The sequence below is a fragment of the Pan troglodytes genome, chromosome 14, assembly GCF_028858775.2.
Source record: "Pan troglodytes isolate AG18354 chromosome 14, NHGRI_mPanTro3-v2.0_pri, whole genome shotgun sequence".
Lineage (NCBI taxonomy): Eukaryota > Metazoa > Chordata > Mammalia > Primates > Hominidae > Pan > Pan troglodytes.
In genome coordinates, this window is record NC_072412.2 from 18,386,436 (window position 1) to 18,407,442 (window position 21,007).

Sequence of the window (21,007 nt, forward strand, 5' to 3'; positions counted from 1 at the left end):
CACAGGATCCACGTGCCCCTGTAAGCAGCAGAGGTTCCAGCCAATGAGGACACCATCTAGGCTGCTGAAAATGCTCTCTACCAGCCATGGGAAGATGGTGTGCAGCTCCTCAAACAGTAGTATGTGGTGAGGCCGTGGGCAGGACCAGCACCCACTCCTGCCCTGGCTCCAGTCCTGCACCGCCTGCTGCCCAGCTCTCTCTTGAGGAGGCCACTCCCTGGCTGAGACCCATGGGATCAGCCCTGAGCCCAAAGGAACCCTGATGTGATGGTGCCAATGAGAAGAGAAGCTTTGGATTCTTCCAGTGTGGTACATGGCATACCAAGCAGTGTTGCTTTAGACTTGGGCCACTTAAGTAAGTCAGCCTCTTAACAAAATACATTTTTTGTGTGTGATAGAAGACTAAGAAAATAAAATAAAATAAACGCAATGAAGAAAACAAAAAAATAAAATAAAAATATAAAATAAACAAGATACATATTTTTTGAGACAGGGTCTCAGTCTGCTGCCCTGGCTGGAGTGCAGTGGTGCAATCACGGCTTACTGCGGCCTTGACCCCAGTGTCTGGGAAGATGCGAGGCCCCAGCCAGGGTTTGAGCCTGCGGGCGGAACATGCAGCCAACCAAGTCACAGAGTGGTCAAGGTGCTCTCTCGGTCAGGACAAAGGAAAAGCTGGGGGGATGAAATGGAGGATCCAACACTGTGAATCAAGCAGGGGACACATGCCCTGGTAAGAGCCCACGGGGCAGACCCTGCCAGGCTGGAGCAGAGGAGAGCCCTAGCCAAGGCACTCCACATAGAGGGCTGTGACCCCACAGGCAAGCCTGCTACCCGGGCACATTTGTCCCCTGAAGGGTCCTCTCAGTCGGTCTTGCTAATGCTGTCAACACCCTGAGCCCAGGGAAATCCATTAAAGTAAAGCTCTGGCCCCAGTGTCCTTGCAGATCTTTCTTGGCTATCTTCACAAAAAAGAGTAAAGTAAGCAAATTACAAATCAAAGAAACTCTGAACCCGTGGTCTTCATCTGAGTGAGACTCTGGCGGTCAGAAGGAAAGTCTCAAGCATTCAGACTGTGGCAGGAACCCAGCTGTGGAATCAACAGCTAAACCCAAGAGCAAGAGGCTTGACCAGTGTTTGCAGAACACTTGCTAGGTAGGAAACAACGTAAGAGCTTCCAAAATCAAAATCAGAAACCTGATTCCAGGACTTGATGACTGCAGTACTTCCTGCCTATCACTGTCTGGGGCAGCTCAGATGTACGGTCCAGCATGAACACACCTAGAGGATGAGGCGGCGAGCCCCTGCTGCTGCTGCCACTGCTGGCACTATCAGGGCAGACCAGGTTTGCTGTCCAGGCCAGGTGTGAACTGGCCGTGGCTACCTTTCCCTAAATGGACCTGTGGTGTGTGTCCTTTCAAAATGTTCCCTTGGCAGTGTGCTCTCTGCATGGCTTTGCTCCTAGGACACATCCTAAAGGGTCCCCTGCACACACTGCCAAGGGCTTCTGGGGCATGACCTGTCGTTAGTGGTTCTGGGCCTCAGGACTCAAGGCTGATGCAGGGTCTCTAGCTGAAGCGGCTTTGATGGAAATGTGTAGACACCATGTTGCTCAAGGAGCATGAGTATAGTAGATGCTGCAGTTACAGGGCTCACCCATTCCTAATCATTGTGCTTTGTGTCTCCTCAGAGAGAAACACAGGCAGCACTGCCCTCGGGGGAGCACTGGCCCTGGTGGAATGCAGCGGCCACAAAGGATCCAGCCAGAGATGCCCCACCTGCCCAGCACTACCAGGCTGCCCAAGGGGGGCGGGCGTGGGAAGAGCCCTACACAGAGAAGCACCTAGGATAGGGCAGAGACTTGTCACATCACTGTCCCCAGCAAAGGCTACGTGTTGTCTCCTTCTGTTGATGATAAACCTTTCTGAGATGCAGAGCATCCAGGTCAGACATTCTCTACCATTTTTTTTTTAAATTATATTAAGGCACAGACTTAGAATGACGTTTTTGTGCCATTCCTGGTTGTGCCACAGCTTAACTAACCAGGTCCCTTCACCATGGGTCAGCTTCCTGGACCTGATTTGGGTTCTGAGAAAAGGCACCTGGATTGCCAGGTTTTTTATAAAACATCAGCAAGCTTCACTTGAAGTGGAAGTGGGAGGTTTTCTACCAAGATCATTGATTGACAGTGCTGAGGGGCAGAGTGGCCGTGTGTGTGCACGGAGGGCAAACGCTGTCTTCCAGGTTACTGTGGAAGGCTGGGTGTGTTGTAACCTTCTGTGGGTCACGAATGCTGTGCAGAACACAGTAACACTCTTTCCCTTCTAAAATGTCCTGACCTTACACATCTGACCTGCAGCTTTAGGGATTTCATGGACAAGCCCCATCCACAGACCTCAGATTTAAACACTCCACGTCTAGACTCTTCTTTTTAGCTAGCATCACCCATCAATAGAGAAGCCCCCAAAATTGCAAATTCAGTTGAAAACCCTGACTGTGCTTTCCTAGAATTTAGGAAATCTATTTCTCCGTGTCAAGTTACTTCTGTGGCAGCTCCTTAAGTATGTACCATCCCGCTGCACCCAACTCCATGCTAGCAGGGCAGGCTGGCACCCCACCACTGTCCATGCAGGCTCTGGGGGTCCCACCTGCTCCTGCGGCAAAGCTAAGCAGTATGATACACAGAGGTCTTGGTTTTATACAGAACCTTTAATTGCAAAGAACTTGAAAGCAGCCACGCTGGGGGTGGCAGTGGAGTGGAGAACCCACCACACCCTCCCCTCAGTATTCTTCACCTTCTTCAGCCTCGGCTTCCACGGAATCCACGCCCACCTCTTCATAATCCTTCTCCAGAGCTGCCAGGTCCTCGCGGGCCTCAGAGAACTCCCCCTCCTCCATGCCTTCTCCCACGTACCAGTGCACAAAGGCCCGCTTGGCATACATGAGATCGAACTTATGGTCCAGGCGAGCCCAGGCCTCCGCGATGGCCGTGGTGTTGCTCAGCATGCACACAGCCCGCTGCACCTTGGCCAGGTCTCCCCCAGGGACCACCGTGGGGGGCTGGTAGTTAATGCCCACCTGCCGGAGAAGAGGAAGAAACAGTCCATGAAGCTTATATCAACCTGGAAATGGTGGCTGCTTTTCCTCAAAAAGAAGACACCCTGTAGGTGAACAGGAGAATTCTCAGTTCACCCCACAAATGTCACTAAGCCCTTCTCTGTGCCAGGCAGGATGACAGTTCCAGACAACATATGTTGCCCAGGCTGGCCTCAAACTCCTGGGCCAAATCGATCCACCCACCCCAGCCTCCCAAAGTGCTAGGATTACAGGCATGAGGCAGCATGCCCAGCATTTATTTTTTTTTTTTTAAGAATAAGGTATTTTCTAAAGAATTTTTGTGCCCCTTTCTTGGGTGGTAGAATTCATGTGGAAAAGGTAGGTTGAACTTAGTAATTTTATGGGCATTTTGGGGAATCTTGTAGGTGGTGTATATATTTTCTTTTAACTTGGGCATTACTATAAACTGCTTCACAACATCCTTCACTCCACTGTCTCATGGAGGGTTTGATTTAAAAAAAAAAAGAGTTTTTTGTGATGAAAACAGCAACAGGTGCAGTGGCTCACACCCATTATCCCAGCTCTTTGGGAGGCCAAGGTGGATTTCTTGAACTGAGTTTGAGACCAGCCTGGGCAGTATGGCAAGACCCTGTCTCTACCAAAAATACAAAAAAATTAGCTGGGCATGGTGTCGTGCACCTGTGGTCCCAGCTACTCAGGAGGCTGAGGTGGGAGGATCGCTTGAGCCTGGAGGGCAGAGGTTCCAATGAGCTGAGATCCTACCACTCCTTGGGTGACAGAGCAAGACCCTGTCTCAAAAAAATAAAAAGGCCAGGCACAGTGACCCACACCTGTAATCCCAGCACTTTGGGAGGCCGAGGTGGACAGATCACGAGGTCAGGAGATCGAGACCATCCTAGCTAACATGGTGAAACCCGGTCTCTACTAAAAATACAAAAACAAAATTAGCCGGGCGTGGTGGCAGGCGCCTGTAGTCCCAGCTACTCGGGAAGCTGAGGCGGGAGAATGGCATGAACCCAGGAGGCGGAGCTTGCAGTGAGCCGAGGTCATGCCACTGCACTCCAGCCTGGGCGACACAGCAAGACTCCGTCTCAAAAACAAAACAAAACAAAAAGCAGCAATGTCTTTATTTCTTTTCTGGGAAGCCTAGTAATTTTGGCCTGGGTTTGCCTCAGACACAAAATCTGTCCCTACCTTCCACTGACACAAAAGAAACCTTGCTGTCCTCTTTCAGCTTTATCAATAGTTGGTTACTAAATCTTGTGGCATTTCTCTGTTGGGCCTGTGCGTTCTTGTGCTGTGCTTTCCCTGCTGCCTCTGGCTCAGACCCCCACTGTCTCTGTTGGGGGAGACCACTGCAGTCAGTTCTGACTGGGATTTCCTACTGTGGGTGTCTCTTCCTCTCCTTCAGGGGTTAGCACAGCTGCTGGACTAGCCACCTAATTTTGTAAGATCTTGTCTGAACACAGCCACCACACCCCTTCATTTGCAGATTGATTTTGCTACCCAACAGCAGAGTGGGGTAGGTGTGACAGAGGTCGTGTAACCTGTAAGGCCTAGAATTTGTATGATCTTGTCTTTTTTTCTTTTTTTGAGACAGAGTCTTGTGCTGTCACCCAGGCTGGAGTGCAGTGGAGTGATATCTTCTCACTGCAACCTCCACCTCCTGGGTCCCAGTGATTCTCCTGCCTCAGCCTCCTCAGTAGCTGGGATTACAGGTGCCCGCCACCACACCCGGCTAATTGTTGTATTTTTAGTAGACACGGGATTTTGCCCTGTTGGCCAGGCTGGTGTCAAACTCCTGACCTCAGGTGATCCGCCTGCCTTGGCCTCCCAAAGTGCTGGATTATAGGCATGGGCCACCATGCCCATCCAATTTTTGTATTTTTAGTGGAGAGCTGTGATCACCACACTGCACTCCAGCCTGGGTGACAGGTGGGATTCTGTCTCAAAAAAGTAATTAAATAGGGTTGAGCACAGTGGCTCATGCACGTAATCCCAGCATTTTGGGAGGCTAAGACAAGCAGATCACTTAAGACCAGGAATTTGAGACCAGCTTGGCCAACACGGTGAAATCCCTTTACTAAATACACAAAAATTAGCTGGGTGTGGTGGTGCATGTCTGTGGTCCCAGCTACTCAGGAGGCTGAGGTGAGAGAATCACTTGAGCCTGGGAAGCAGAGGTTGCAGTGAGCCGAGATCACACCACTGCACTCCAGCCTTCTCAACAACAACAAAAAAGTAAGTAAGTAAAGCTCATCACAGATACATAGTGTAATGACTCAGAAAGAGAGTTCAAAAGACATCACTGGGCCAGGCGTGGTGGTTCACGCCTCTAACCCCAGCACTTTGGGTGGTCAAGGTGAGTGGCTCACCTGAGGTCAGGAGTTTGAGACCAGCCTGGCCAACATGGCATAACCCTGTTTCTACTAAAAACATAAAAATTAACTGGGCGTGGTGGTGGGTGCCTGTAATTCCAGCTACTTGAGAGGCTGATGGAGATTGCAGTGAGCTGAGATCACACCACTTTACTCCAGCCTGGGCGACAAAGCTAGACTCTGCCTCAAAAAAAAAAGATCACTGAATTAATGATCACTCTGGTTCACTAATTGATGCCCACGTGCCTAGCCCATGGAACAGGGGTAGTATCCTCAAAGGATGTGGGCCTTCAGGGGCAGCATTACTCTGTGTGTCTGTTGCTTGCTGAAAGGTACAAGGACTCCACATTACCCAGTCATACCTTAAATCCAGTTGGGCACCAATCTACAAACTGGATGGTGCGCTTGGTCTTGATGGTGGCGATGGCCGCGTTGACATCTTTCGGGACCACATCCCCCCTGTACAACATGCAGCAGGCCATGTACTTGCCGTGGCGAGGGTCACACTTGACCATCTGATTGGCTGGCTCGAAGCAGGCATTGGTGATCTCAGCCACGGACAGCTGCTCGTGGTAGGCCTTCTCGGCTGAGATGACCGGGGCGTAGGTGGCCAGGGGGAAGTGGATGCGGGGGTACGGCACTAGGTTGGTCTGGAATTCCGTCAAGTCCACATTCAGGGCCCCGTCGAATCGCAGGGAGGCCGTGATGGAGGACACGATCTGCCCAATCAGGCGATTGAGGTTGGTGTACGTGGGACGCTCGATGTCCAGGTTGCGCCGACATATGTCATAGATGGCTTCATTGTCGACCATGAAGGCACAGTCAGAATGTTCCAGGGTCGTGTGGGTGGTCAGGATGGAGTTGTAGGGCTCCACCACGGCCGTGGAGACCTGGGGGGCTGGGTAAATGGCAAATTCTAGCTTGGACTTCTTGCCGTAATCCACTGAGAGCCGCTCCATGAGCAGAGATGCGAACCCAGAGCCAGTGCCGCCCCCAAAGCTGTGGAAGATGAGGAAGCCCTGCAGTCCCGTGCACAGATCCGCCTGAGGGAAACCAGACAACATGAATCAATGCCCGTGGAAGCCACACCACCAACCTCCACCAAGCCAGGGCCACTTCTCTGCCTCTGAAGACTTGATATGGATTCCAATCATCCATAATAAACACGCAGTACACTCTGAAGCAAAGAAAAGCAGACAAAGATCTACAGACAAATCACCATGCATACTTCAGACTAAGACCATTGCAGGCGCAATAGGAGTCAAGATGATGGTCTAAGTTGTTTTTTTTTTTTTTTTTTTTTTAGATAGAATCTCACTCTGTTGCCCAGGCCTGAGTGAAGTGGCATGAACTCCGCTCAGTGCAACCTCTGCCTCCCGGGCTCAAGCCATTCTCCTGCCTCAGCTTCCTGAGTAGCTGGGACTACAGGCAGGCACCACCACGCCTAATTTGTGTATTTTTAGTAAAGACAGGGTTTCACCATGTTGGCCAGGCTGGTCTCAAACTCTTGACTTCAGGTGACTGCCCACCTCGGCCTCCCAAAGTGTTGGGATTACAGGCGTGAGCCACCAGACCCGGCCAACATGCTGGTCTAGGTTTTGACAAAATGACCTCCCCTTCACAATCTAAGATCTACCCTCCTGTGCAGGACAATGGTCACATGAAGCCTTCTCTTCTTACCAGTTTGCGGATCCGGTCCAGGACCAGGTCGACGATCTCCTTGCCGATGGTGTAATGGCCTCTGGCGTAATTATTGGCCGCATCTTCCTTCCCGGTGATCAGCTGCTCTGGGTGGAAGAGCTGCCTATAGGTTCCTGTGCGCACTTCATCTACAAAAGAGACCGTATGTACTGTGAATCTTTAAGGCCTGTACTCACCAAGATGGACACATTCCAGGACTGTTCACTTCTACAAAGTACATGCTGTTCAAAGTACATGACCTACATGTTGTAGGTCAACAGTGGCAGTGTCTGGTAGAAAATGTCTCTGTGTGATAACCAAAGTGCAAATGTGTGATAACCAAACTGCGATTTATGACTCTAGGAAGTGAAACTCAGCTTACAATATAAATGTCAGCACGACCAGCTCCCAGTGAAGGGAAATAAGCTCCAGCACCCCCACACAGGTAATTCTACAGGTACATAATTCTTTCCTACATGTAGCTACATTGAAGGCTGTAAGTTAAAAATGCTTACAAACTGAGAAGTCACCAGGTCAGTGTGACTTCTGCAGGGCAGTCCCATCAGGGCACCCTGTGTGGCCTGGGCCCCACAGGCTTTCAGGTGACACTGTCATCTCATGTGGGGCCACTGAAAGGGGCTGTCTCTTTGCAGCTCTCCTTGGAAACTATCCTGGGCTTCTAATCTGGAGGAAGCAAATGACTGTTCTGTACTTAACCTTCTATGCCTAAGACGCAGGTCAAGACTCTCTTGCACCAGCATAAGAGTACACAGCATTCAGGAGGAAACCAATGCCATTGTGCCCTGCAGGCAGGGCCACCTGAACAGGGCTGAGGCAGCCACGACGGAATCTCTCCATAGCCCATCTTACTGTTGGCAAAGCAGCTTTTCCCTGTAGGCCAGGTTTTCCTAACTTAGGAGCCGAGTCTCACAGACACTTTAATCACGAACCTTTCAGTTTCTGTTAACACCATGGGAATATGCTTGTCTATCTCATACCTTCTGCAGGAGGATTCAAAGGAGCCCACATGGGGCCTTACCGACGATGCTCTCCCACCCTCCTAGGAAAGCTGCCATCCAGGACCCGAGCACCTACCGACCACAGTGGGCTCCAGGTCCACAAACACTGCTCTGGGCACGTGCTTGCCAGCTCCAGTCTCACTGAAGAACGTGTTGAAGGAGTCGTCCCCGCCACCAATGGTTTTATCACTTGGCATCTGACCATCGGGCTGAATTCCATGTTCCAGGCAGTACAGTTCCCAGCAGGCATTGCCGATCTGGACTCCTGCCTGCCCCACGTGGATAGAGATACACTCACGCTGTGAACCAGAACATAAATGTAGACCCATTCATTTCAAGGCAACTTGAAGCTATATGGTATGCAAAATATTCTAATTTAATATTTATATACTGCTTCAGTATCTGGTGCTTTCACAATTGATATTTCCTAGGAGGGTTAGGTGACTGACCCCTTTATCCCTGTGAAAACTTACTTGCTCTACACCATCCCAGCTGCTAAGTTCCAGAGGTAGCCCTAGAACCTAATGTTTGCCACTACACAAAAATTGGATTATTTTAAAACTTGGAAGCCATGTAATGTCAGTAATCAACCCCACATTATAGCCAGTCACAGTAATTCTCTGAAGAATACATAGCAGTTTTTGATTATGTCCTATCAAAGGATAAGGTAATGGGGTTGGGTAAGGAAATAGAGAGTAGGTCTCAGGTCACTGTGGTCCAAGCCCAGGTGTTCAGTATGTGTCCTCTCTCTGCACCCCCAGATCTACCCTCCATCATTCACCACCCGCCCTGTGCTCTCCGAGGCTGACCCATGAGGACAGCATCAGAGGCCTTCCTTGCTCTCTGGCTTTGTGCTGGTTTGTTCAATGACAGGCAGCAGCAGGAGACCAGGAGGCTGGAGGAGAGTGGTGTCAGGGTACTCTCCCCTTGGCCCCTTCCTGCTCACCTTTCATGGGCGATACAAATCCCTCCATCAAGGCCACACTTTTGGCAGGTGGCCCTCTTCATAAAGTTACCCTCTCAATTTTTCGTAAGCACTCCCTCCCCTCCACCCCTTGAAGCCCAGGAGTGTAATGGCTCCCAGACGTCATCAGTGCTGGGACACTGCACTGTCCTTTGGTGGTTTCTTTAAGCCCTGACAAGCCGGGTGTGGTGGCTCACGCCTGTAATTCCAGCACTTTGGGAGGCTGAGCTGAGATCGCTTGGGACCAGTTTGAGACCAGCCTGGGCAACTATGAAAAAAAATTTTTTTTTTTTTTAAACAGAGTCTTGCTCTGTCACCTAGGCTGGAGTGCAGTGGCACAATCTCAGCTCACTGCAGCCTCTGCCTCCTGGGTTCAAGCAATTCTCCTGCCTCAGCCTCCCATGTAGCTGGGACTACAGGCCACTATGCCCAACTAATTTTTTGTATTTTTAGTAGAGATGGGGTTTCACCGTGTTAGCCAGGATGGTCTTGATCTCCTGACCTTTTGATATGCCCGCCTTGGCCTCCCAAAGTGCTGGGATTACAGGCGTGAGCCACAGCGCCCGGCCGAAAAATTTAAACATTAGCCAGCTGTGGCAGCACACACCTGTAGTCCCAGCTACTCAGGAGGCTGAGGCAGGAGGATTGCTGGAGCCCAGGGGTTCAAGGCTGCAGGGAGCCGTGATCATGCAACTGTGCTCCAGCCTGGGCAACAGAGCTGTTGTTGAGCCGTTTCAAAAAAAAAAAAAAAAGATACTCGACAAACCACGGCCACTGCTATTCAGACTTGGGACTTAGAAATCTATTCTTTATGTGAATGCGTAGGTTGCTTTTTTTTTTTTTTTTTTTTTTTTTGAGGCAGGGTGTCTCTCTATCGCACAAGCTGGAGTGCAGTGGCACCATCATGACTCACTGCGGCCTCGAAGTCCTGGACTCAGCTGACCCTCCCACCTCAGCCTCCCGAGTAGCTGGAACCACAGATCCACGCCTCCACCCCGGAAATTTTTCTATTTTTAGTAGAGAAGGGATTTCGCCATATTGGCCAGGCTAGTGAGGAGCCCCTGACCTCAGGGGATTCCCCGCCTCCAACTCCCGTCTGAGCTTTAATTCCTGAACTGACCAATGCCCACAGCCCTTGCCTCCATCAGCAAGGCTCCTGGGGCTCCTCAGTGGTTTCCAATAGGACAGAGACGTTTGGAGACCGGAAAGCGGGAGCAGCGCCCTTCTGTCTTCAGGAGGCGGCACCACTGTTCGCTCTCTGGGGGACAGGACACGGTCAATGCTCCCCGTCCACTGACTCAAGGCCGGCAGCTTCGTCTAAAACAAAAGCTGCCGTCCCTGCCCTGGAGCCCGCAGACCCAGCAGACGATCCCGTGTCCTCGTGTCCCGCCCTGGGCCCCGCATCCTTCTCTGACCTCCTCTCTGCACCCTGGCCCGCAACACCATCCCTCCATCCAGCCACCTCAGGAGGCCAACTTCGTCCACCCTCCAGCCTGGGCGTCTGCGGGGTGGGAGTGACCTGGCCTTACCATGTTGAGCTCCTCCGCTGCCGCAGCCCAACGCTACTACTTGACCTCAACCGCCGCTGCAGCTGCGCACGCCCAACGACAGCCTCCCGCCGTGCGCTGTCTGGGATTGGCCTGCTGGTGCCAGGCCACCATTGGTCCGGGGCTCCTGGGAGGCGGGCCAAGGCTCGGATCCTAGTTTCAATTGGCCGTTGTGCAAACCACGTAGTGGGGACGCCCTCTGATTGGATGCAGGATTGGCGGGAAGGCAGCGGGCTCAGAGAGGGCCCTCTGACTGGATGCAGGACTGGCGGGAAGGCAGTGGGGTCAGAGGGCAGTGCGTGGGCTGAGACGTTTCCGGGGGTCCTCTGACCGGGGTTGGAGCAGCTACTGCGTCTTTATGGGTGGAGGAACATTGCTTTGTAAGTAAGCTCCCAGCCTTGCAGTGGCTTGACCACGAACTTGTGCCGCTGCCTCCTCCCCAGTTGCCCCAGACCGGTTCCTCTGGAGGTGCCTTATTCAGATCTTTGCAAACATGGCTGCCTTTGAGAGGCCTTCACGGCATCTACCCAAGTCACAGCAGCACGGCAGTCACCCCACCTTCCCATCCAGCACCCGGGAAGTGGCGGGATTCGATCACTTTTGTGATCTAAAAGGAAAAAGTGAGTGGGTTTCGGTGGCTCACGTCTGTAATCCCATCACTTCGGAGGCAGAGGCGGGCAGATCACCTGAAGTCAGGAGTTGAAGACCAACCTGGCCAACATGGTGAAATCCCGTCTCTACTAAAAATACAAAAACTATCCGGGTATGGTGGGCGCGCCTGTAATCCCAGCTACTCGGGAGGCTGAGGCAGGGGAATTGCTTGAACCCGGGAGGCAGAGGTTGCAGTGAGCCAAGATCGCACTGCAGCCTGGGCGAGACTCCGTCTTAAAAAAAAAAAAAAAAAGAAAAGAAAAGAAAAGAAGAAGAAGAGGTAAAATTAATATAGGTGGAGAGGTTGGGCCGGGCGCAGTGGCTCAGGCTTGTAATTCCAGTGCTTTGGGAGGCCTCCGCCAGAGGATTGCTTGAGGTCAGGAGTTTGCAACCAGCCTGGGCAACGTGGTGAGACCCGTTCTGCCCCCGTTTCTACAAAAAATAATAAATGAATAAAATTAGCCGGACATGGTGATGGGTGCCTGTAATCCCAGCTACTCGGGAGGCTGAGGCACAAGAATCGCTTGCATCCGGGAGGTGGAGGTTGCAGTGAGCTGAGATTGTGCCACTGCACTCCAGCCTGGGTGACAGAGGGAGATTCCGTCTCACAAAAAAAAAAAAAAAAAAAAAAAAAACAGTTTATTTGGGCCAAGTTTGCGAACTGCAACCTTGGAGATGCAAGTTGCCTTAATATACACTCTAATTAGCCGCAGTTACAAATGGGTTTTTAAAGGAAAAGAAGGGGCAGTTTCTAAATTGTTTACCAAGAATTTTACAAATAGAGACAGAGTCTTGCTGTGTTGCCCAGCCTGGTCTTGAACTCCTGGCCGGAAGGGAGCCTTCCACCTTGGCTGGCCTGGCCAGAGGAATGTATATTAAAATAACATAAGCTATTTATTGGCTCTATATTGTCTTTTGTATCACAAATTCTAGTAACAGGAAGATAAAGCTAGTCAGGAACAAAATGCCTTTACACAGCTGCTGGGGCATGGGTATGAGGTGTGTGACTGAAGTCCCATATTCCTGTCTCTCTGGGCCTGATACATTCTGCACACCTCGCATAACTCAAAGTGCTTTGAACACTTTTTCTTTTCTCTCTTCTTTAGTGAGAGGGACTGGGTTTATGGCCACCAGGAAAGGGGAAGGCACAGCCCTGTCCTGGGAAGAGCAGAGTAGGGACACAATGCCCATTTTGGAGGAGTCTGGAGCAGTCACCTGATTCTTCCTTATTTATTTATTGCTTATTTATTTATTTTTTGGACACTGGTTCTCACCATGTTGACCAGGCTGGACTCAAAACCCCTGGGCTCAAGTGATCCTTATGCCTCAGGCTTCCTTGTAGGCTGGGACTACAGGCGTGTAATTCTTCCCAGTTTGATTCTTCCATTTCTAAAGATCGTCTTAACAGTGTGTATTCAGTTCTGAGAAAAGGCCTGGAGGAGACGTGCTGGCTTACCCCCAGCTCATCACCAGGATGCAGCACCCCATCATGGCATCTCCCTAGAGGGTGGCCAAGCAGGCTCTTAACTTTCCCTCCTGAGAGGAGAGCAGAGAAGAGAGAGGGAGCTCCCCCAGTGGGATGGGACTCACGAGGTCCAGGAGTTGAGACTTTTCTGTGGGCTTTGGGGACCTCTGAACAGTGCAATCAGGTCTACCCTTAGAAGGATGTTTTGGCACAAAGAGGAGGAGCAGGGAGGGAGATCTGTGGAGAGCCAGGGAAACCAGAGGAGGCCTCTTGCCTCCTGCCTCTTCTCCCCAGAAGGGTGAATCCTTCCATCTTAGTCGGCTCCGGGTGCCCTAAAAAAATACCATCGACTGAGTAGCTTAAACAACAGAGTTTTATTTTCTCACAGTTCTGGAGGCTAAAAGTCCCAGAGGCCTCTTGTCCTGGCTTGCACACAGCCACCTTCTCACCATGTCCTCCCACAGGGTGGGGGAAGGCAGCACTCAAGCTCCCTTGTCTCTTATAAGGACACGAATCCTACTGGATCAGGGCCCACCCTTATGACCTCACATAATCATCATCATTTCCTTATAGGCCCCATCCCCAAATACAGTCACATTGGGGATCGGAGCTTCAGTGTCTAATAATGGGGGGACACAGTTCAGTCCACAGCCCTCCCCTTCCTCAGGGCTCCAACCACATCATGCACAGAACTCAGCTGTAGCCCATGTCACCCCATGCTCTTCAGTACAGTCATGCGTCCCTCAGAGGCTGGGATACGCTCTCAGAAAGCCATCATCAGGCAATTTCGTTGACGTGAGAACATCATAGAGTGTACTTAGACCAACCTACATGGAGCAGCCTACTGCCCACCTAGGCCACATCGTACAGCATATTGCCCCTCAGCTACAGACCTGTACAGTAAGGATTTGTGTATCTAAACATAGAAAAGCTACATGAAAAATAATGGTATTATAATCTTATGGGGCCACTGTTGTATATGCTGTGTGCTGTTGTCCAAAACATCATTATATGCCACATGACTGCAATACTTATTTTTCTGATTATAAAAGTAACACATATTCCCAGTAGAGAGTGTGGAAAATTAGGAACAAAATATTTATTCTACTGTAAATAACAAAATAAAAATTGAGTCTTGGACGTGCCCATTTTTACTGTAAGTTATGATTCCATAACTGACTTGTAGTAAACAGTATTAGTATTGCTGCCTTGTGTATTTTATTTAGTATACAGTACTAAAAAAAAAGCGTTGTCAATTATTAAATCCTTGCAGTAAGCCAGCTAACAAAGTTTACATATAGTCACTACACAGAAAGGAGCACAAATTATTTCCTCTTTTGCTCAGATTCAAACAGGCTTGAGTGACAACTTGAGGACAAGGACACTTTGCCAAGATTTTACGCAGCGGCTGGCAGGGCCAGAGAGGCAGCATGGTGTGGCAGGAGAATGAGGACCTGCGCAAGGTAGGTGGCTCAGTTCTGGGTGAGAAAGGCTTACGAGACTTTGCAGTTTTGTAAGGTTGAGTTCATACAGATATTTAAAGACCTTCTTGGGACTCCTACTCATGGACTGTCCCTGCTGCATGCAGGACACCAGGGCCAAGCCTGGATCTAGGGACCAGCCGGGTGCTGCATAGCTCGTGTCAGCTGGCTGAGCTTGGCTCCCAGTCATGGCTGCCTACTAGCACCTTGCCTGCAGCAGGCACCCACTTCGCAGTCATCTGCCATCTCCAGTTCAACCCCACAAAGTAAGCAGCAACTCCCCCACCCCTGCCAATTTTGAATGAGGAACTATGTCTGTGTCATCTGCAGTGATACGCTGGGCCTGACACCAGTGACTCCCCCTTCTCTCTCCACCATGTGATGACAGGGAGCTGCAAAAAAGACCATTTGTTAAAATGTGGGTAATTCCCCCATAACTTCTTCATAAATTTGGTTTTTAGTAAGATGTGTGAAACTTCATGTTCAAATGCCAGTATAGTAGTAATAACACAAGTAGGTTCTGTTTTCTAAAATACATTCATTTATACACGTAAGTCCTTGGACCTATAGTTTGTGGTCTGTCCTCTAAAATGTGCCAGATTGTAAACTGAAATTGCTACTTAAGATCATCTGTGGTGTCATTCCCCTGCATGACTTGTCTGGGACTGCAGTGTGGGCTGGGTGGTGTCTCATTGCTTAATGTAGTCACAATAACTCTGAGCCGGGCAGAGAGGCCTGGGGAGGCCTTTCCTCCCCATGCGGGAGCTGCCCTGCCAGCTTGCTCCACCTCTCCTCACTTCCAGTAATAGTCCAGCAGGTGTGACAGTGACTAAACAACCACATTGTTGACCAGATTGGCTGTGGGGAGGTCAGGGTCATCAGTGCAGCAAGTGGTAAGGTTGGGTTGTCAGTACAGCTGACCTCACGGTAAGTCCAACCGTGGCTCTCCACCCAGGGAGATTTTGATTTAAATCTTCTTCTTCTTAATTTTCTTTTCTTTTCTTTGTTTTCTTTTCTTTCTTTTCTTTTCTTTTCTTTCTTTCTTTCCCTTTCTTTCTTTCTTCCTTCCTTCCTTTCTCTCTTTCCTTTCTTTCCTTTCTTTTCTTTCCTTTCCTTTCCTTTCCTTCTTTCCTTCTTTTCTTCTTTCTTTCTTTCTTTTCTTTTCTTTTTTCTTTTCTTTCTTGAGATGCGGTTTCACCATTGTGCCCAGGCGCTGGTCTTGAACTCCTGGGCTCAAGTGAGCCTCCCACCTCAGCCTCCCAAACTGCTGCGATTATAAGCATGACCCACTGTGCATGGTCCGATTTAAATCTTAAGTTGTGTGTGTGTTTGTGTGTGTGTGTGTGTGTATATTTATGTTTCCTTTTATGTTTAAGTAACTAGATGGAGCGCCCAAATGCTTTATTCACCTTTGCAATTGTGTAGATGACATCAGGCAGAGGTTGACGTTACAGAGCCAGGTGTCCTGCTGTAAGCTATTCCATGCAGTTGCAGGGTCTTGCTTGGTGTGGAGTTGGTGCTCATCATCTGAGCCCAGGTGGTCTTCCCATTGAATGTTTGGCTGGGGTGAGGTGACCACAGGGCTTTTTCCAAGCAGGGGATTTCTCCGATCTTTGGCTTTAATCTGTAACCAGCATTGGCTGTCACTTGTAACTCTTTAATATAGTGTAAGACTAAACCTTCCAGGCCTTTGTTAAGCAAACATAAAACATCTATAATTGTGATTTTTTTTTCAGCAATTGGTTGAAGCCTCAGAGTTATTGAAATCCCAGGCCAAAGAACTCAAAGATGCCCATCAGCAGCAAAAGCTGGCCCTGCAGGACTTCTTGGAGCTCGGTGAGCTGGTAGCAGAGCTCTGCTCCCAGAAGCAGAAGGTGTGGGACAAGGAGGGGAGATGGAGGTGGCCATGCAGAAAGTCAACACGATGTGGCAGGAGAGCTGAAGATCCAAGAAGCTCAGAAAGAGGAAGCTGTTTATATGGTTCAGTGATGGTATTGATTGGGCTTTTTAAAATGTTTCATTATTACACTTTAAGTTCTGGGGTACTTTGTATGACCTTAATAAAACATCTTTGAGGCCGGGCGCGGTGGCTCATGCCTGTAATCCCAGCACTTTGGGAGGCTGAGGCGGGCGGATCATGAGGTCAGGAAATCAAGACCATCCTGGCTAACACGGTGAAACCCCGTCTCTACTAAAAATACAAAAAAAATTAGCTGGGCCTGGTGGTGGGCGCCTGTAGTCCCAGCTACTCAGGAGGCTGAGGCAGGAGAATGGTGTGAACCCGGGAGGCGGAGCTTGCAGTGAGCTGAGATCACACCACTGCACTCCAGCCTGGGCGACAGAGTGAGACTCCGTCTCAAAAAAAAAAAAAAACTTTGAAAACTTGAGCTGTATTATGTAAATTACTTTAAAATGGATCTTAAGTTTTTGTGAAACCAAGTAAGTTCATCTGCCGAGCATTTATTTTGTTCTCATCCCTCAATATCTGTGAAATTATTAAAAGAGGTTCCTGTGGTACTAAGTTTTAAAAATTCCCTTGTGGCCGGGCGCAGTGGCTCACGCCTGTAATCCCAGCACTTTGGGAGGCTGAGGCGGGCGGATGGCCTGAGCTCAGGAGTTCGAAACCAGCCTGGGCAACATGGTGAAACACCGTCTCTACTAAAAAATACAAAAAATTAGCTGGGCATGGTGGCGGGCGCCTGTAGTCTCAGCTACTCGGGAGGCTGAGGCAGGAGAATGGTATGAACCCAGGAGGCAGAGCCAGCAGTGAGCTGAGATCGCTCCACTGCACTCTGGCCTGGGCGATAGAGCGAGACTCCGTCTCAAAAAAAAAAAGAAAAGAAAAGAAAAGATTTTGGGGGACATTTGAGAAGGCCTGATTGTATTTTGCAACGTAAGGACATGAGATTTGTGGGGGGAGGGGGCAAAGGCTGAATGATATTGTTTGGATATTTGTCCCCACTGAAATCTCTTGTTGAAATGTACTTCCCAGTGCTGGAGGTGGGGCCTGTTGGGAGGTGTTTTGGTCATGGGGATAGATCCCTCATGGTTTGATGCTGTTGTCAGGCTAGTGAGCAAGTTCTCATGAGATCTGGTTGTTTAAAAAGTGTGGCGTCTCCCCTGCCACTCTTGCTCCCCCTTTGTCTGCTGCCATGATTGTAAGCTTCCTGAGGCCTCCCCAGAAGCAGATGTTGACACTGTGCTTCCTGTATAGCCTGCAGAACCATGAGCCAATTAACCTGCTTTTCTTATAAATTATCCAGTCTCACGTATCTCTTTATATCAATGCAAGAACCACTGAATACACTGCATACTACATAGAGATACAAGCATATGTACTATGCTTTGAAGTATGATGATTATAAACCCTAATTTCATGGTGGTGTTTATCTGTTTGTGGGGAGGTCAATATGCAGCCTGGGACTGGGTCCCCAGAGGGCTTCCAATGTACTGATAATGTTTTATTTCTTCCATTGGATGGTGGATGCACAGTAGTTCATTGAATTTTTCTATATCCCTTGTGTACATTTTAAATATTTCACATTATTTCCAAATAAATATTGAATTACTTATAAAATGAAAAGCAAAAAGAGGAAGCAATAAAGGGAACTCCAGTTTGGATTTATTGTTGATCTATGCAGATGAATTGTGTAAGAATCTTGGCAGAAAGGAAAATTTCAGAACAGATTCATGGTGCTGACCATATGTACATATACCCTAGACTTTGGAGAAACAAATTTTAAAAAAGAAAATATGTAAGAGTTACGTTGACAGAGACTCAAATTTAAATTATAAGTATTCAAGTCCAAGGGATGTAAAATCCAACCAAGTGGTCGACACACAGCCCTTCTCCAGTGCCCCTAACAACCCCTGGGGGTTTGTGCAGAGCTTGGATTTTACAGGCCCTCTTCATAAGATGGAAACAGGGCATCACCAAAAAGAAGCAAAACAGAGGCAGGAGCGATAGAGCAAGAAGACTAATCCCAGAATAAGCTGATGCTCGCCAGAATACTGGAGCCCACAGAACATCCCTGCAGAGCAGAAAGCCTCCTTAAAGGCCCTGGCACCTGCCCGGGATGTGGGAAGGTCTGGTGACCTCCAGTAGCTCACAGAGGCTGAGAGCGGTCAGCTGGCTCCTGGTGGCCCCTGGGGAGCTCTCCCAGCAGAGAGAGGGCAGAGTCATCAAAAGCCCGTCACCAGCCAGCTGGCCTGAGAGACAGCAGTTCCTGAGTGGCTGTCTGCTTTCAGGAACTCAGATCAGAGGGCACGGAAGGAACTCACAGCAGGATCACGCTGCTGTCATCTGGATACCAAGGACCAGGACATGGGCCAGGAAGCTGGTGTCTGGCAAGTGTCATTTTGTTTCAAAACAGGCAAATAAAAAGAATGTCAAAAATTTGATTTTAATTTTTTGGCAGAATCCTTTCTCCTGTCCTTTTTTCCTCTTCCTTCTTTCCCTCCTCCCTTCCTGTCATCCTTCCTTTTTCCCCTTCTCATTCCCTTCCATCAGCACTTTCTGTGCCCAGAAAATGACAGCAAACTGCCATGCACCACTGCGAGTCCTCTTGCTCCTTGCATTGTCAGCTGCATTTCCATATCATGTATCTAGACTCCCAATTATAGGCCCAGTGCTGTTTTTCTTTATTATCTCCAGTGTCTGGCACAGTGCTAGTCATGAAATACACTTTCTGAATATGTTTGTGGAAGGAAGGGAGGGAGGGAGGAAGGAAGGAAGGAAGGAAAGGAAGGAGGAAGGAAGCAACCAACCAACCCCCCTGGGGTTAACGCTGCCTGTGCTCCCTGAAGTTCATGAGGCTATGAATAAAGAATGAGGACCCCCTGTTCCCCACCCTCCCAGCCTTGTGGTGGTGGCTGGGTGTGCAGGGATGGAGGCTGTGTCTTTTGCAAAGTGTCCTCCACCCAAGGGCAAAAACTACATCATAAGTCAAAACCAGCAGGGGGGCCTCCCGAGCCATCGGTGCACGTAGCTCCATGCAGTGCTCTGTGAATGCACTTCTGCATGTGTGCAGGTGCATGCGATGGAATCCATTTGATGCTATGAAGGGTGGTAACATTTGAAAAGGGATGAAGGGGAAGCAGAAGAAACACCTGTACTCCTTTGTAGAAGAAGCACCCTGCTTCCTTTGTAGGGGTAGTTTCAGAGGAGGCTGCTCAAACTGAAGGTTTAAAGAAGATCCAGGATCTCATTATACCTAAAATGTCCAAAATATAAAAAATCATCATAACAAGAACCAGGAAAGTGTCCATTTGAATGACAAAATACAAGAGGCACCAACCCAGATGTTGGACTTATCTGACAAGCAGCCTTCATAAAAATGTTACAATGAGCAATAACAAACACTCTTGAAACAGGTGAAAAAGAAAATCTCTGCGAAGAAATCAGACACATAAAGAACCAAATAGAAATTTTAGAACTTAAAAATACAATAACCAAAATAAAAACACTTAATGGATGGGCTCAACAGAATGAAGGGAACAGAAGAAAGAATCAATGAACTTGAAGACAGAACAATAGGAATTAGTCTAAACAACAGAAAGGGCTGAGTGGGGTGGCTCACCCTTGTAATCCCAGCACTTTGGGAGGCCGAGGTGGGTGGATCACCTGAGTTCAGAAGTTTGAGACCAGCCTGGCTAACATGGCGAAACCCCGCCTGTCTCTACTAAAACTATAAAAATTAGCTGGGCATAGTGGCAGGTGCCTGTAATCCCAGCTACTCGGGAGGCTGAGGCAGGAGAAACACTTGAACTTGGGAGGCGGAGGTTGCAGTGAGCTGAGATCATGCCATTGCACTCCAGCCTGGGTGACACAGGGAGACTCTGTCTCAGAAAAAATAAAATAAAATAAATTTTTTAAATGGCAGAAAATAGACTGGGCATGGTGGCTCATGCCTGTAATCCCAGCACTTTGAGAGGCCAAGGTGGGCGGATCACGAGGTCAAGAGATGGAGACCATCCTGGCCAACATGGTGAAACACCGTCTCTACTAAAAATACAAAAATTAGCAGGGCGTGGTGGCGCGCACCTGTAGTCCCAGCTACTTGGGATGCTGAGTCAGGAGAATCGCTTGAACCTGGGAGGCAGAGGTTGCAGTGACCTGAGATCGTGCCACTGCACTCCAACCTGGCGACAGAGCGAGACTCTATCTTAAAAAAAAAAAAAGCAGGAAATAGACCTGTGGCCAGGGATGGTTGGAGGTTGGAGAACATAGCCTCCAGGGACCTGTGGGACTGTAACAAGAAATCTAACATTCTCATCACTGGAATTTGAGAAGGAGCAGGGAGAGTGGGAGCTGAAGAAGTATTTAAAGAAATATGGTTGAAAGTGGTGGCTCATACTTTGGGAGACCGAGTTGGGCAGATCACAAGGTCAGGAATTCAAGACCAGCCTGGCCAATATGGTGAAACCCCTTCTGTACTAAAAATACAAAAATTAGCAGGGCGTGGTGATGGGTGCCTGTAGTCCCAGCTACTCGGGAGGCTGAGGCAGGAGAATCCCTTGAACCAGGGAGGCAGAGGTTGCAGTGAGCCAAGCTAGCGCCATTGCACTCCAGCCTGGACGACAGAGCGAGATTCTGTCTCCAAAAAAAAACAAAGAAAAAAAGATATAGATAGATAGATAGATAGATATTACTGAAAATTCCCCAAATTTAGCAAAAGATATAGACCTCCAGATTTGAAAACCTGGGTGAACCACAGACAAAATAAATACAAATAAATCCAAGCCAAG

The 21,007-nt window shown here is 49.1% G+C and overlaps 1 protein-coding gene and 1 long non-coding RNA gene across 2 annotated transcripts; one reads left to right on the top strand and one right to left on the bottom strand.

Annotated features, from left to right (window-relative positions):
* Positions 1-2,687: 2,687 nt before the first annotated feature.
* TUBA3C (tubulin alpha 3c) lies at positions 2,688-11,207 on the bottom strand. The gene is made up of 5 exons (XM_016924999.3): positions 10,646-11,207; positions 8,229-8,451; positions 7,134-7,282; positions 5,816-6,496; positions 2,688-3,075 (listed from the first exon to the last, which is right to left on the bottom strand). The coding sequence occupies exons 1-5, from the start codon at positions 10,646-10,648 to the stop codon at positions 2,779-2,781; spliced, it is 1,353 nt and encodes a 450-aa protein (XP_016780488.1). The 5' UTR covers positions 10,649-11,207; the 3' UTR covers positions 2,688-2,778.
* LOC101058169 (uncharacterized) lies at positions 10,955-16,342 on the top strand. The gene is made up of 3 exons (XR_673708.5): positions 10,955-11,043; positions 14,125-14,242; positions 15,997-16,342. It is a non-coding gene; the product is annotated as an uncharacterized LOC101058169 (long non-coding RNA).
* Positions 16,343-21,007: the final 4,665 nt, after the last annotated feature.